General features: G+C 37.9%; 1 protein-coding gene across 2 annotated transcripts in view; it reads right to left on the reverse strand.

The window, feature by feature from the left end:
* The window catches only part of LOC118735830 (protein sickie), a gene marked incomplete at its 5' end in the record, with an annotated part of 194,092 nt that extends 180,901 nt beyond the window's left edge, over positions 1–13,191 (reverse strand). For both annotated transcript variants that reach the window (XM_036465807.1, XM_036465806.1), the window contains 2 exon segments: positions 11,222–12,880; positions 13,083–13,191. In XM_036465807.1, coding sequence (XP_036321700.1) covers positions 11,222–12,880; positions 13,083–13,191 — 1,768 coding nt within the window.
* Positions 13,192–15,936: the final 2,745 nt, after the last annotated feature.

Below are 15,936 nucleotides of genomic sequence, written 5' to 3' on the forward strand. Positions count from 1 at the left end.
TTACGAGTGTAGAAGCAAAAAAAAAATAAAAGTAAAAAACAAAAGTGAAAAATTTCAACAGCCTGAATGCAAGTATGCTTGTAGTAGTAAGAAGAAAAGCAACAAAAATTTAGAAGCGGAAGCACGCACACCCACTTATAAATACACACATTCTTAGCATTCACGCATTTCCGGCTGTTGTAGTCTCGTGCCGCGGCCACTGGGGAGCATATCCTTTCACTAGCCACACACACACACACAGACACACAAAGTAGGCAGACAGCAATGTCTTGGCGGCCATAAATCAAATGAATTAGAAAGAATTGCGTAGCAGCAAATTTTCAGTTAACATAAGCACGCGAGAATTTACATACAGTGTTGTGCAAAACAAAAGCAACAAATTTAGTTAGATTAATGTTATTGCTGTATTTCCTTCAAAACACAGTTTGATAATTCAATTTTTAAATAACTAAAAGTGCTTTTAAAATACAGGTAGCATATTCCACTCAGCATGTGAATGTGCATAGGCCAGCGCAAGAGAAGTAGATGCCTTTATCGACGGAACTGTAGGACAAGTTTTAAGCAAGGAACGCTGAAATTTTGGTATGGACCGATTTTTCAGCCAGCGGAGCAGTTCCTTTTCGAAAGTTTGAATGTACAATGGATCCGAAACACACATCGAAGCTGGTTAACCTTTCTCAGGGAGAGTTCTCGTATGTCCTGTCCACTCGCAGGACCAAAAGAAGAGAGTTTCCCCTGTCGTCTGCTGCCCGGCGACATAGGTGCGCTACTCAGAGATGAAAACCAATTGGTAGGAGCTTCCTTTACCAGCGGTGAGGTAAAGGTGGCCATCGGGAAGGAGAAAGCCTTCAAAGCCATTGGGCCCGACAGCATTTGCATACTGATACTGAAACATTTGCGGTCCGCGGGAGTAGCATATCTTACCGAGATCCTCAATTGGTCAAAAGCCACTCTCATCATTCCCAATGTGTGGCAATCGCTGAGAGTGGTCCCATTGCTGAAACCGGGGAAACCTGCCCACAAAGGATATTTGTTTGTATCGCCCGATAACGAAGCTTTCCCCGGTCGCGAAGACACTTGAGGCTCTGCTACTCTCATACTTTACACACCACCTGTCCCCAGCGAAGCACCAGCATGGTTTCCGTAAAGTACACAGCACAACAACAGCACTTAATGCTATAAAGACCCAGATAACTCGTGGCCTAAACCGTAACCGCCTCTGTGAGAGAACTGCCCTAATAGCGTTGGACACCGTCACCTACTCCACGCTACTAAAAGACATTCCTCTCTCCCACAGTGACTCAAACGGTGGTCAGCGAATTATATGAGTAGTCGACAGTTGTCAGTAATCGTCAGAGATTAAACCTTAAAACCTAGAAGAACTAAACAAGGGGTTCCAAAGGGCGGTGTCCTCTCCCCCTTGTTGATTAATTTCTACATCAAGAAGCTCCCCCAACCAACGGAGGGAGTTTCCCTGATCTCATACGCTGACCACTGCTCGATATTGGCGACCGGAAACGGAATTGATGAGCTCTCCTCAAAAGTAAACGGCTATCTTTCCAAACTTTCTCGCTTTTTCACTGCAAAGAACCTAATACTCTCCCAAACGAAACCAACGGCGACCCTCTTCACCACCTGGACGAAGGAGGTCAGGCTTGAACTAGGCATTCACGTCGATGGCATACCAATTCCGATGGTGAACAACCCGAAAATCTTAGGTGTTACCTTTGAAAACCTGCTCTCCTTCTCCGGTGTTGTCAACATAGTACAGAGCCGCAGCAAGGTCCTAAAGTCGCTCGCCGGCAGCACCTGACAAAGAAACGTTGTTGGCAACATAGTAAAGGGCGAGTGGCCGGAAGGTTCTATAAAATACTGCGCCTGTTTGGTCGCCGGGGATTAGTTGGATTGAGTGGACGAAGCTAAAGACATGTCAGAACGCCGCACTCCGGGCAGCAGCTGAATGCCTTCTGATGTCGCCTGAGCACCGCCTACATACCGAGGCCAAAATGCTTCTCATAATTCTTCCCGTTTCTTAGGCCTACCGTTAGTTGAGCTTGACGACAACGATTGATGGGACAAATCGAAATAGGCGCGGCTTGGTAGTGCCGCTACAACAGCAACAGGAGAGTTTCCGGCCTTCTCAATATTGATGCACTGTTTTAGGTCTTAAAAAATTGTTTTTAACCAAGATGTGGTAAGTGAAATACATTTATTTTAAAGAACTTTTGGGTACTTAAGAATTAATCATAAAATTTTTGTAAGACGATTTTTTGAAGAAAACGCAGCAATAACATTAAGCTAACTAATTTTTTTGCTTTTATTTTGCACAATACTGTATAAGGGTATAAATGTGTTTAAATCTCAGTAGACTTTCTTCCAAGTGTAAGTATAAAATCAACAGGCTGCGGCTAGCCAAGCGTGCAAATGACAGCCTTACAGAGCGACTGTAGCCAGTTTGCAATATGAATTGAAAATATTCACTTTTAGATATGTATATCTACATATGTATGTAAAAAGTTATGCAAGTGTACATATGTACATATGTGTGTGTGCATGTCGAGCGCCGCTAGCAAGGACATGCTATGGCCGCCGTAGCGTGATAAGAAATGCCCGCTGGCCTTGGAAATAAAGAAATTTCACTTGCCTTCCCTTTTTCTTATTTTTACTTTTACTTTACGTACAAATATCCCACGCCTTGAGTGTAGGTGTATGCGTGTGTATTGCTGGCGTCATGCCGTCTGCGCTGCACTAGACTGTCACATCCCACCACCTGCGCCACCAACCCCCCGTCATATCCAGTGCGTGTCCAGACAGTTGTGTCGGTTATTATCGCTTTTACTATCGCCTACAACTGTTATGAACTATGTTCACTACTTGCGTTGTTGTTGTGTCTGGTGGCCATTTAAAAGCTTGTTGCATGCCATGCGGCGCTCCATCCATTTTTGTTGTTGTTAGTGTGAACTTAATGCGCTTCCATAGTAAACTTATTTTTAATGCTCTCTCTCTCTCGATTTTTATAGTAGATGAGAATATTTTACAGGTGAGCTCATAGCAGCTAATCCTGTAAGGTTTATGAATGCTATTGCGCGGCGGCTGCTGGACGTGCGGAAATTCAATTGCCGAGACATTTAAAAAATTGTGCAAAAGTGTGAGGAATTTGTTGGTCGGTTGTTGCATGTTTTTGACTTGCAACGTGATTGAATGCTGTTTATTGATGCTTGGCATGCAATGTGGCAGCTCAGGGGTGTTAAAATGTTTTGTGAAGCTGCTCGTTTTGTGCGCAAGTGTGGGAGATTAAAAGGAAATACAATTAAGAGGGGACAATTTATTTTATTTAAAGTAGTAGGAATTTAAGCTCAGGAAAAAAATTGCTCTAAAAATTTATGTAAGTACCGCCATGATAAATGTATGAGTTCCCAAAAATTTTGGGAAAATTTTAAAAATTTTAATTTTTGCAAAATACAATTTACTATAGAAAACTTGAATTTAATGCGAGTTCGATTTACATTACATTTTGGCACTTTTGACAAAATTTAATTCTCGAAAGATTTTCACAAATATTTTAATCCTTTACAGGAATGGAAGCTGAAAATTTAAAAATGGGACGAAGTCAGATAAAAAACGGCTCTAAAAAATTTTTCTCACCAAAAAGGTCAAGCCAAGTGAATATGATCGATGAGTTAATCTGAGAGTTGCCTATCTTCAGCACTATTTGCACTAGAACTTCTAATGGTCTAACTTATTATTGTTTCCTCTGTCTGAGGACGACCATAAATTCCGCTGTCAAAATTATAGTAGATACATAAAAATTTATCTTCCCGTTTCCTGCCATCGACCCTAATTTCGAGTTCACCATTAGCCAGTAGCTGTAGGCTGATATCAAAAAGAGATATAAATTTGTAGATCCTCATGCAGAGCTTGATTCGAGCGCACAAACAAGAGCAAACTAGTAATATTACTGTCCCGGCCTCAAAGTGTAGGTTCCTTTCACAAAGGCTATATAGCCAGGCTTCCGCTTTTAGGTTTCGAAAGCGATAATAAAATTGATTCCTTGCACTAAAACCTCCTCTAACTATTTTTGTTTGTCGACAATTTTTTGTGTACAAAATACTTATGTACATACAGTGACGAACAAAAGTATTGGTACAGAGAAATTCTAAGTATGCATTTTTATAGCCCATTCAATTTTGTTATAACACAGTGCAGGTTTGAAGTTGCTAAAAAATCGCGTTGCTTTTTGGCAGTTTTCTTCCGGTTGGTGTTATTATTTTATTCCCTATAAAAAATTGTCGAACCTAGGTACTTTGTAAGGAGGAACCTATGTGAAAAAATAGTCAAAAATCAACTAGATTTTCTGTCACTTCGAAGTTGCACTTTCTTATACTAAAATTGAATGAGCTATAAAACTGCATACTTAGATGTTTTTATTTTATTATTTTTAATCTTACCTTTTTTGCTGTAGTACGAACTATATTTTTATAAAAAAATTAACAAAAAGAAATTAGAATGAGAAACTTTGCATCTATTGCGAAAATTCGCTGTGCCAATACTTTTGTTCGTCACTGTATGTACATATAATAAAAAGGACCCATCTGCCATTTCTTTTGGTCTCTAAAAGAGAACTAAATACAAATTAAATCACCTGCGATTTTTTTATTTGTTTGAAAAAGGCTTCATTAAAAAAATCTAACAATGAAGTTATCAAGTCTTCCCGGAAAATGCGTCCACTTTTTAATACTAACTGAAAGCGAATTAGATTTTGTTAATTTAAAGTTTGCTAAGTAAAAGTAAATAATCAAAGTCTAATGATTAAAGTAAGTACCTACAAATAAGCATGCCAAATTTTTCATCGTAATCAAAGTAGCCCATTACTTATTTCACTTTGGTGTTTAATTGGCGCACATTTTGTCCTTAAGACTCATTAAAACACTCAGAAAGGAACGGGGGGGGGGTTTGGGGCTGCTTTGCTCATTTCGACAACTTTCCAAATTATTTTGTTGTTCAGTTTTTAATTATGATTTTCTTTTTGTATCACCCCCTGCTAAAATACAACACACCTCGTTAAACTTTTAAATTCCGTTCGCTTCCTTTTGCGTTCCTTTCTTGGCATACAAACTCCATTTTTACTACACGTAAATACATGGAGTCCTTTAAGCTAAACTTCATTGTGCTCTACCCCTGTGCCATCATTAGCATATTTCCCACTGCCACTCTAGCAAGCCAGCTGCATTTGTCATACAAATCATCACGTCTGATCTAAAAAATTAATGCAAGCGAACGTTTCCTAACATCCTCACGAAATTTTCGCCAGTGGACTGCTTTTTTCGGTGGTCTGTCATTAACAATGGTAATAAAAATTTCATACTTGAGTTGGGCGATAATTGATTTAGCGATAGAGAGATGTGAGGAATTAGAAGTTTCAATTATTTTTTAAGTGATAAGCAATGAAGTGGGGGGGATGTTTGTTCTGAAGCGAAAAAGCTTAGGAGCTTATGTATGGACTTTAAAAATGCAAGGATATTAAATTTAGAGTTCAGGTTTGGAATGGGCTGGAAAATAATGCAAATAAATGGGAGCGGTTTTTTATTTAAAATTATTTGTTCGCCAAAAAAGCAGACACATATGTACATTTGTGGTGTGGATGAAACAGTGGGCAGTGTAGCACACTTAAATATTTGAAGTTGTCTGCGCGTATGGTATCATAGTTTATTAGAGTTTCGATGATTTTAGTCGATTGGAGTCGGTTAAGCCGTGACGCCAAGGGGTTAAAGAACAGATGCCCCTATGGACTAAAAAAATTAAGAGTATATATTTTTTCATTGAATACCCAAAACCGGTGGTACTGAAGTCGAGGATATCACATATAAATTTTGGCCCCGATTGGAGCCAGTTAAGACATCTTCATAGGGCCTTAACCGTCTTCAATCGGGATCAAAATTTATATGTGACTATAGTAACATCGACTTAGTGGTTGAGGCTTAGGAAATCTGATGTATAAATTTGCTTCCCGCATTTAAGAACCACCCTAAGCACATACATATATACTTTATCATGATTCTCCTGTAAAGATTTTAATTGGAAATTGCTCAAAAATTTGTGTTTACCCAACACATCCTTGTATTCATTTACATATGAAAAAAACAAAAGCAAAGAGACGAACGCGGTGAGACAAAAATCTCCATAATTTGTATGCAAAATACAAAGCAACAAATAAAACTAGTTATTTATGTAACTGACTTTAGCAAGTAGAAAAGTAATAAATACAACACATTTGTTAAATTAGAAGTAGAAGCATAATAAAGACAAGAGCGGCAATAATAAAACATTCCAATAAAGGTAACTAACCAACTAAATACAACTACAAGTTAAACAATAACAACAATATAAATAATAGCAGCCGCACTCACAAACAACTTGTCTTCCAATTGCTGAAGTATGTGTGTATGTTGCAAATTTACGGCTTTGACAGGTGACAATTGTATTCGGTTGTCGAGGATGTCATGTTATGTGCTGTTGACAAATTGAAGTGGTTGCCAGCAAGAAGCAAGAGCTCGCGCGGCAGGCGGGCGTTTGGAGATAAATAGGATGAGGGTAAAAGAACGTTTACATATATGTAAATATAATCTCGATCAAAGCTCGTTTGTTAATCAAATCTCGGATTTGTTGCGCCCGTTTTTCTCAAAACTCAATTAAAATTTAAGTTTATTCTTTATGCCACGGTAGTCACTATTTTCCTTCTAAACAAAGCTGTTTAAATATACTTAATAGGAGTGCCAGTTACCGTTGAAATTCGACCGTTTTTGTTATTTTTTAAGAGCCTTAAAGAGGTTTTCGAACTTAGCATCGGAAGAACTTACCGGAAAATCTTTGGCTTTGGAACCAAAACGAGACTACAATATATTATATATTTGAAGGTATTTGGAGAACTTTGGCAGGACTTGGAATTGACCCAATAGTTTTAGTTTGTCGATAAATTTCGATAATTTAATACACATCGATAATGCGATGAATTTAAAAAGCAATAAAATCCGATAACTCAAAAAAAATTCTGTAACTCGACTAACTTCGATAGTTTCTGATAAATTTCGAAAATTCTACATTTCGAAGGCTTGACAAATTTCGATAACTTAAAAATGTATACATCTCGATATATATCGATAACTCGATAAACTTTGGATACCTCCATAAATTTCGATAACTTTGTTAATTTATTAGCTTCATATTTTTCGAAAGCTATTGACAAATTTCGATAACTCGTTATACTCTGGTAACGCGATAAAATTCGATGAGCAGTGATAACTCGATAAACTTATATAACCATGAAATTGTGATGACTCGATATCGTTTTTAATCCAAAAACGTCGATTCGATAATCGACTCACTTCAGTAAGTCAATAAATATCGAAATCGACGCATTACGATAACTCTGGATATCTCTATAAATTTCGATAAAACGTTACACTCTGGTAAAACGATAAAATTCGATAAGCAGTGATAGCTCGATAAACTAATATAACCTTGAAATTTCGATAGCTCGATATATGTATTTTGAAAATTTCAAAAACTTCGATTCGATAAATCGACACATTTTAGTAAGTCAATAAATATCGATGAGATGAAAGAACTCGATGCATTACCATAACTCGATAAATTTCGTTAACTCTAAAAATAATGATAATTCCATAAATAACGATAACTTGACAAATTTCGATAATCCCATAAATTTTATAGCTCGGTAACTCTCTGTAAATTTCGTCAACTAAATTTTTGTGTCTATAAATTTCGAAAACTCAATAAACATTGATCAATTTGAATAGTTCGATAAGTTGCGGTAACTCAGTAAACATGGATAACTGATAAATGGCGATTACTATAAACTTCGTTGATTCGATAAATTTCGGTAACCTTATAGCTTTTGATAACTAAATTTATTTCGATTCCTAATGAAAAATTTCAATAAATTTTCTTACCCGTTCAGTTATCCTAATGCTTATGTATTTCTAATTCTCGTCTTTATCTTCAACTTTTTTGTCTTAATGGTTTTTATTATTTTTTTATTCATCATAAAATTTATTTTTTTTTATTAAGTTTTACTTCAAATTCAGCTTCCATTAGAAATAATTTTTTTTTTGGCTTAGTCATTTGCATGTATAGTACATAATGAATTTGAAGAACATTTTTTTTATTTATATTTTTTATTTAAGTAATAATTTTTTTTTTTAAGTTTTACTGCTAATATTTTCTAAAGAATTTTCTCCGTCTAAAAATTTTGAATCAGCTGAAGATTACGTAAATTTTGTTAAAATACCAAAAGCTCCAGATAATTGCTCAAATCACACGCTTTTTAACGATTTTTTGTTGTTGTGTTTGTATTTATTTTTTGCTATGCCTCTTTGCCATTTGGCGTTCCAGTTACGCGTAATTAAATTGTATGCCACAATTAAAACGCTCAAAGGCAAGCAACAAAAAAAAACGCAACAATACCAAACACAGGCCAAAATTTAAACCAAACCAAAAAAGAAAAAAAGAAAAACCAACAAAATAATGCAAAAGTACAATAAGCTAAAGCACATTAACAACGCAAATGAGCAATGAGGAAGGCAGGCGACAAAACTGGCACTTGCAAGCAGCAAAATAAAAGCCAACAAAAAAAAAGCTGAACTGAAAACCCGTTCAGATGCTGTGCGACGTTTCATGGGCCAAAAAAAAGAGGAACAATTGGCAAAACAGATTATTTCTGGCTGTAAACGGGTGCAGCAGCGCGCAAAAAATTTAAAAAAAAAAAAACAGAAAATAACATGAGCACACGCTTTTACAGCCACTAGTCGGCGAGCGCCCTTTGTACTAAAAAAGCAAGCGCTTCGCTCTGAAACCGAGTGCCTTCAAACAACGTACAAATTCTCAACCTATTGCAAATGCGAGCGAGTAAATGAAGTGAAAAGTGCGTGAAGCATCAAACAAAGTGAGTCATTCCCTTGCTCACCCAGCGCCTGTTGTTGCTCGCCTCGCATTGTCGTTTTTTGTTCAGCGGCACAGATACCTAGAATGAGGCCTTTTGTAAATAGGTTGGCAGTGCTCCGTTGCAGGACTTCTTTTGTTTTGTTTACTTCGATATTTGCATTCACTGCTGCTTTGACTTGGTTTGTTATTTATGTGGTAAGAACATGGAAAAATGTGTCTTCGTCAATTCGCACGAAAAAGGGCATCACGCGGACAACAGACCAACCGCAAAGATGGTAGAAAGTGATGAGCGTGGGCTATGAATCATTATGGAAATTTCTTTAGTGAGTGACTCAGGGCTGTAATGGTGGCACACTGGCGGGAATGAAGGGTGAATGTGTAGAGAATTTGGATAATTTCGCCGCTGGAAATAAGCGCAAAAAAGTGGTATTCATTTCAGTATACGACACTAAATTTAGACAAGGAAATCTACTCTATTATCGGATTTTTTTGGAAAAGTTTCTAGATTGCAAACTTGTTATGTGACCTCACGACCAAGAAAATCTACTTTAGTGGGAAATTCTAAGTCAAAATGCTCAATACGTGTTCCCTCTTTTCAATTTCAGATGTGTACAATAATTAATAGACGGTTCAAAGATGAAGTATAGAGCGGCAGCTGGCCTCGGATTGCCATTAATCTCGATTAACGGCCAAGTGATCGGTATCGGCATCTCTGCAATAGGTACATAACCTCCAAGTTTTCTGAAGAAGGCTAACAAAGCGAATTCATTATATGGCCTTTATAGCTCTCTTCAAACGCTGCTAATTACTCAGAATGCGGGAAATGTTCGATCCAATAGAGGACCTTAAACATACCCTGGCCCCTTGTTTAGCTATTCAAATGAAAAATTAGAAAACCATTAGGGCTGACGTGAACTTACTCACTGATAACCTAGGTTAGGTTAGGTTAGGTATCGGTAGTTGTCACTCCGCCAAGACCGGCAGAGAGACACACTTAGGCCAACACATTTGTCTAGCATGCGCTCCCATTAGGCAGTGTCCTGTAATTATACCCACAACTGTGCTAAAAATGTGGAGGTTGATTTGTATAAGAGTTTCGGATCGTTTCTCATTAATATATGGCAAGATCTGTTTTGTAACGGAACATGTTGGTTTTTTCGCCCATTGTTCGTTGGCCAATTCATGGGACGCCTGCATCGAGCGCTTAGTTCACTGAGCGCAGTTTCCCGGTAGTCAACTGTGCCCGGGTACCCATACCACGTTAATGGTGACTTTCCCGGCAAGCTCGTTCAAGGTACTTCTGCATTCGGCAACCACTTCGGAGGAAGTGTTACTGAACTGTAATGATATTCTGCGAGAATAAAAAGTATATACATAGCTCCAAATTAAGCGTGAACAATGCTGCAGTGGTCAGGGAGGCGCCTGCTTAGGTTTAGCGAGAGTTCTTTAGAGTACATTCCGCTTCCAGAAACAGAAATTGGAACTAATGTTGCGTTGTAGCTGGCCTGATATCTACCGTAAAGGTCGGTAGGGAGAATATTCAAACACTATCCAGAGCCATACTTGGAGTAGAGGGGAGGACACCCTCGTGATTAGCATAGTTTCCACCCTTTGTACCCGGTCCAATACGCCTCTGTAAGTAGAGTTTTCTAGAGCCGGCCAACATAGAGTGATCCCATAGAAAGGAATCGCTCGGAAAACCGCTGTATACATCCAGTGTATTATGTGTGGTATCAGACCCATCGTTTCCCTTTCGATACTTTACAGGCGTATAAGGCGGTAACGGTTTCCTGGATCGTTCCGTAAGGCTCCTCTTCCAGTCCAACTTCCTGTCGAGAATTAAACCGAGATAATTAACATCGGCGGAGAGCGCATCCCTTGGGAACGTCGGTCTGCAAGGTCGTACCCCTTAGAACTAGAAATGCTTCTATTAACATATGTTCGGAACTCGTTGTGGGGGATACATCCATATTTCTTTCAGATATGTTTATATTTCTTTCAAATATAATGAACTCTATATTTCCAGACCAATGACTATTTAGTTTTTTAAAGCTAACAAAAACGTTTCAGTAACCGAAGAAATTTACCTTAATACGTCATATGTAGATATTTTCAATCAGAACGGGATGAGGGACAAATTTTTATAAACTGGATGACATAAATCGTATTTCATATACATACATATATAATTGCTTTTCAATTCCTCACACAAATTTCTTAAGTCTAGTTAAATGGTAAAAGCAAAATCTCTTGGACTTACCGCTCTTCGATGGTTGTCGGCAACTGCGTTCTCGCTCGCATCATGCTTAGGAAATGTTTCGTATGCGCCGCCGCACTCATGCCGCCAACACCACCCACACCCATACCATGATGTCCAACACTACCACTACCCTCCGACAGGTAGCCATTATCTATGTCATGGTATCGCCTCGCTGTTGCGGCTGCGCGTTGCGCCAAGCGCGCCGCAGCGCTAACCCTTAACGAATCACCGTCGCTGCAGTAACCTTGACTGATTTCTGTTTCAATAAAGTCAGCAACATAATTGTGAGCGCCACCGCCACGTAGGCCGCGTGTGGGCAACGTAACATGCGAATTATAGCCACGCAGCAGCGGTGGCATAGGCAGCAAACTGGTCGGTCTCTTCTCCTCGTAAATGGTATCGATTCTCGAAGGTATCGTATGGAATTTGGATGCACTTGGATGTTGGTGATGGTGTGGCGTATCGGGCGATTGCGGTAGGCCGCGCAGTGGAGAACGTTGCGGCGAAGTGAGTATGCCGGGGCCGGCATTGTATTCCAGCTTGCGTGAAGGTGTATTGGCGGATGGTGAAGTAGCGGATTTGGGTGGCGGCAGGCGACTGTTATTTATGTATGTAGCATGCTCTTGTTGTTGTTGCTGCTGCTGTTGCTGATTGTAGTAGGCTTGCTGCTGTTGTTGATATTGTTGTTGACGTTGCTGTTGCAGCTGAAGGTGTTGCTGCTGTTGCTGTGATATGTTTGCTGTGTTGGCGTAATATGGTGGCTTGCTGCCCGGTTCCGGCAATATCGGTACCGGTTTGACGATATGTGGTTGGTGCTGCTGTGTTTCCTTGGATTTTGTCGTCTCGCCAGATATGTTTGTATGCATGCTTGATATGTCACTCTTTTCACGTTTCAGCATTTCATGCTGCGAATTGGAATTGCTCATGCCACGTCCACGATTATCAACGCTACCACTGCCAACAACAACACCCAAAGGCGGTTGCGGCAACTTGCTAGTGCCCTTGATGGCAGCAATCGGCTTGGGCAGACCAGTGTTTGAACCATTTGGGCTGCAGAGTCCTTTCGTGGGCGGCACTATCAGCGAGGATTTCGAATCAGACTTGGAATTGAGTGAGCCTTTCGATGAAGATTTCGCCGAGTTCTTTTCGCTAACGCGGGGCAGTGAGTTTTTCGTGCGACTCAAAGTCGAATTTTTGCTATCGCCACCCATGTCTTCCTTATTTAGCGAACGCGCTGGACTTTTCTCCTTTTTGTCGAGCTTACTGGATTTTGTCTGTTCTTTCTTCAACTGTGCGGCCATTAATTTTGATTGTTTTGTATTGACCTTGCCCTTGCCGGAGGTAACGCTGACAGTTGGTGGCTTGATCTGTGATATGTGGCCATCGTTGAGGCTCAGCGAAGAGTCTGAGCGCTCGGAACGTGCTGAGGAGAAACCCGACGAGGATGAGGTACGCTTTGATTGAGCCTGCATTTTAGTGGTTGCAGCATTGACGGCGTTCTGCTGCTGTTGCTTTTCCTTATTAAATAACTTCAGTTTGTCAAGCATTGAGTGCTTTTGTTGTGGGTGCGCAGCAGTTGCCACATTGGCGGCTGCTGGTAAACCACTTGGTGGCGGTATGCCGCTCGGGTGGGTCGGTTTAGCTGTTGGTGGACGTAAGCTGCGGGAAAGAAAAGAGGTATGTAGGGAGAGAGGGTTAATCAAGATTTTTTTTCGACAAATTAAAGTCCTTAAATTCGCCATAAAGTGGTATAAAATGTTATGTCTTTGTCTTTAGGTATTTTTGGGGAATAAAGTTTATAAGAATATAGTTTTAGAATCCTAAACTTTGTTGTGGATATTTTGTAGCAATTGTCACTTACCCATTATTGTTGCCAGTTTTAAGACTTTGTATTGTATGATTGCTGGTTGGTGGACTATTCGGCCGCCCGCTATTGAAATCAGCGCCGCTTTTGCCCAAACCCGGTATGGCTGAAAAAAAGTGATATTTTTTAGCTCGAAATAAAACATTTTTTTTTTTTAGCTAGGAAACTATGAAAAAATTTGTATTTAGATATGTAAATATATATTTTTTTTAAATAACTAAAAAAAAATAAGTGGTCGAAAAACTTTTAGTAATTGTTGACTGGTGTATAATAAAATTTTACTATCCAGTTTCAACTCTTATGAAATTTTACGAACAAATTAAAAATTTCAAAATCGCCAAATTACTTAAGTGCCATTTTTTCAAATACATTTCTTCAAAACAAAATTTTTAGAAAAATGCGCCTAAAACTTTTAGATCCAAGAAGAGCGATTTTTTTATTTTTGAAAAAAATCCAAAATAAAATATAACAGTTTTTTTTTTCGAAATCAACAATAGCACTTTTAGTTACGAAAAAAACTTTTTGCATGCAAAAAGTTTAAAGAAGATTATTTTCTGTCCTTGTTTTATGGTCATTTTCTTCCTCTAACCATATTTCAAGATCTGGGTCAATATGCAAAGTACACTTAAGACATTTTAATTTATTTTGTTTTTTTTTTAACGTTAAGCTTCTTCTACATATGTATATGTAAATTACAACCTGCAATGTCGCGAACAAGCTTTGTCATATGTAAACTTCAGCATTAATTTACGACACTTGCTACAGCGACTTGTCAACACCCCTTCAACTATTTTCATTTTATTTTTTATGTATACACATTTCCACGCACAGTTTGGAGCGCCAAAAACAAGTGGACATTAATTTAAATTAAATGCGTGCGATTTAAAGTCAGTTACACACAAATGTACATATGCACACATATTCTTACGAACAAGGCAATGGCTTGAAAGCTGATTTATGCCAGGACTCGGCATACCGGCATTCAAGTACTGCGGTATTTACAGTGCCTCACAGCGAAAATCGTGCAGCCAAAAAAAATTTTTGTTATTATTCACAAAGTTTTTATGTTAAATAGTTAAGGTCTAACTTAAGCTATAGATGATAAAACGTAGAGAGTTGTCACCTGTTTGAAAATTGCAGTTTATTTAAATTGGCAAGATAAAGTAAATATTGCAATAGGGCCATCAAAAAAAAGAGTTTAAGATGGCTTACAGCCGAAAAATTTATGTGTTTAAATTTTTTTATTCAATTTAATGAATAAGGTAAATTGCAAGATGCAATTTGGGTATAAAACTAAAAAGGTTGCCGCCTGTTTGAAAAATTTTATTCATTTAAATTGATAAAATAAATGAAATATGGCAATACTGGTGTTAAACTAAAGAGGTTTAAGAAAATTACTGTGGTAAATTTTTCTTGAAGCGGGTTGCCACCTATTTGAAAAATTTAATTCAGTTAAACTAAAAAGATAAGGTAAATGTTGAAGTATTACACCTTTGAGGAAAGTGCTTGAAAATAAGACTCGAGCTATAAGATTATAAATTTAATTACCAGGAGAAAGCCGATACTCTACCTACTTTCTAAAACTCCATTTATAAAAAATAAAGAATGCTTCATAAATCGAAAATTTGTTTGAAAATATTTCTTTATAAAGCTCTTTAAATCTATTTTTTTTTTTTTTTTATGAAGTTGCTTTAAGAGTTTTGAGAGGGAGTAAAAAACAAAAAAAAATAATACTTTTAAGGCGCAGTGAAGCACGCCGGGTATTTGCTAGTTTTTTTTTTATAAAAATATGGTTCATAGTAAAACAAACACCATACAAATCAAAAATTCCAAACTTTGTATAAAAACTGGGAAAATTCGGCGAAATTTTCAATCATTTTCATGAAAATTTTCAACTTTTTGAACAGATTTTTTTAGAAATATTACGGGTATGCAGCCCTTTAAATTTTAGTCGAATAAAGTACAAGTTTCGAATAGCTAAAAATTGTTGTTAATTTTTGAGATTTTTTTTTTGGTGCACGATTTAGCTATGAGCCACTGTATGTAGTACATACTTGTAATCGCGCTAGGAATTTCGTTGTGGGAACATTGAAGCGTTACAACTGTCATGCAACAAGAAGATATGCGTTAATTAATTTTCGAAACACGCGCCTACGCAACATCCATACATGTGTGCATATGTATGTATATTTATAGACATCTTTTTATGTAAATATGTATGCATGCCGACTGCCCTTAGAAACACCAGGCCTGCAAAGGAATTCACTTAGCTGGGCGAGTGGAGGGTACGTCGCTCACTGTCGACATACGAAAGTCGAAAAACCCCAAACGAATGCGGGAGAAAGAAATCAGTGACAAGCATAAATCAAAATCACAGCTTGATGTAGCGATAAACGGATAAACGTGAAATTAATTATGGATGCCCCTTTTGCTCTGATTCAATACCAGTTTGCACCAATTCCCCAAGAGGAAGTCTTTTTCGGGATATGTAAATTTTGTAAAAAAAAATTTAACAAATACGCTGATGACAACTTCCTGGTTTTGTGGCTGTGATTTATTTAGTGTGTTAGTATGTATGTATGTATATTGTAATTAGATATAAATAAATATGTTTTAAGTAGTTGACTTCTGTCTTCTTTTTATTCAAAATGCGATAATAGCTCAGCTCCTTAAACCTTTCCCCTGCAGTGAAAACTTATTTTTACTTTACTCCTAATATAGGTTAATATTTCGCCAAGATCTGAAAACTTAGTATCAATCGACAAAATTAAAACCGAGTAGAGAGATTCTAAAGAGGTGGTGCTTTTGTGGAGCAAGCTAGAAGCAAATGCTTCACGGATCGAAGACTTTT

Source organism: Rhagoletis pomonella, unplaced genomic scaffold (assembly GCF_013731165.1).
Source record: "Rhagoletis pomonella isolate Grant_MI unplaced genomic scaffold, Rhpom_1.0 Rhpom_scaffold_00003, whole genome shotgun sequence".
In the NCBI taxonomy this organism is placed as follows: Eukaryota; Metazoa; Arthropoda; class Insecta; order Diptera; family Tephritidae; genus Rhagoletis; species Rhagoletis pomonella.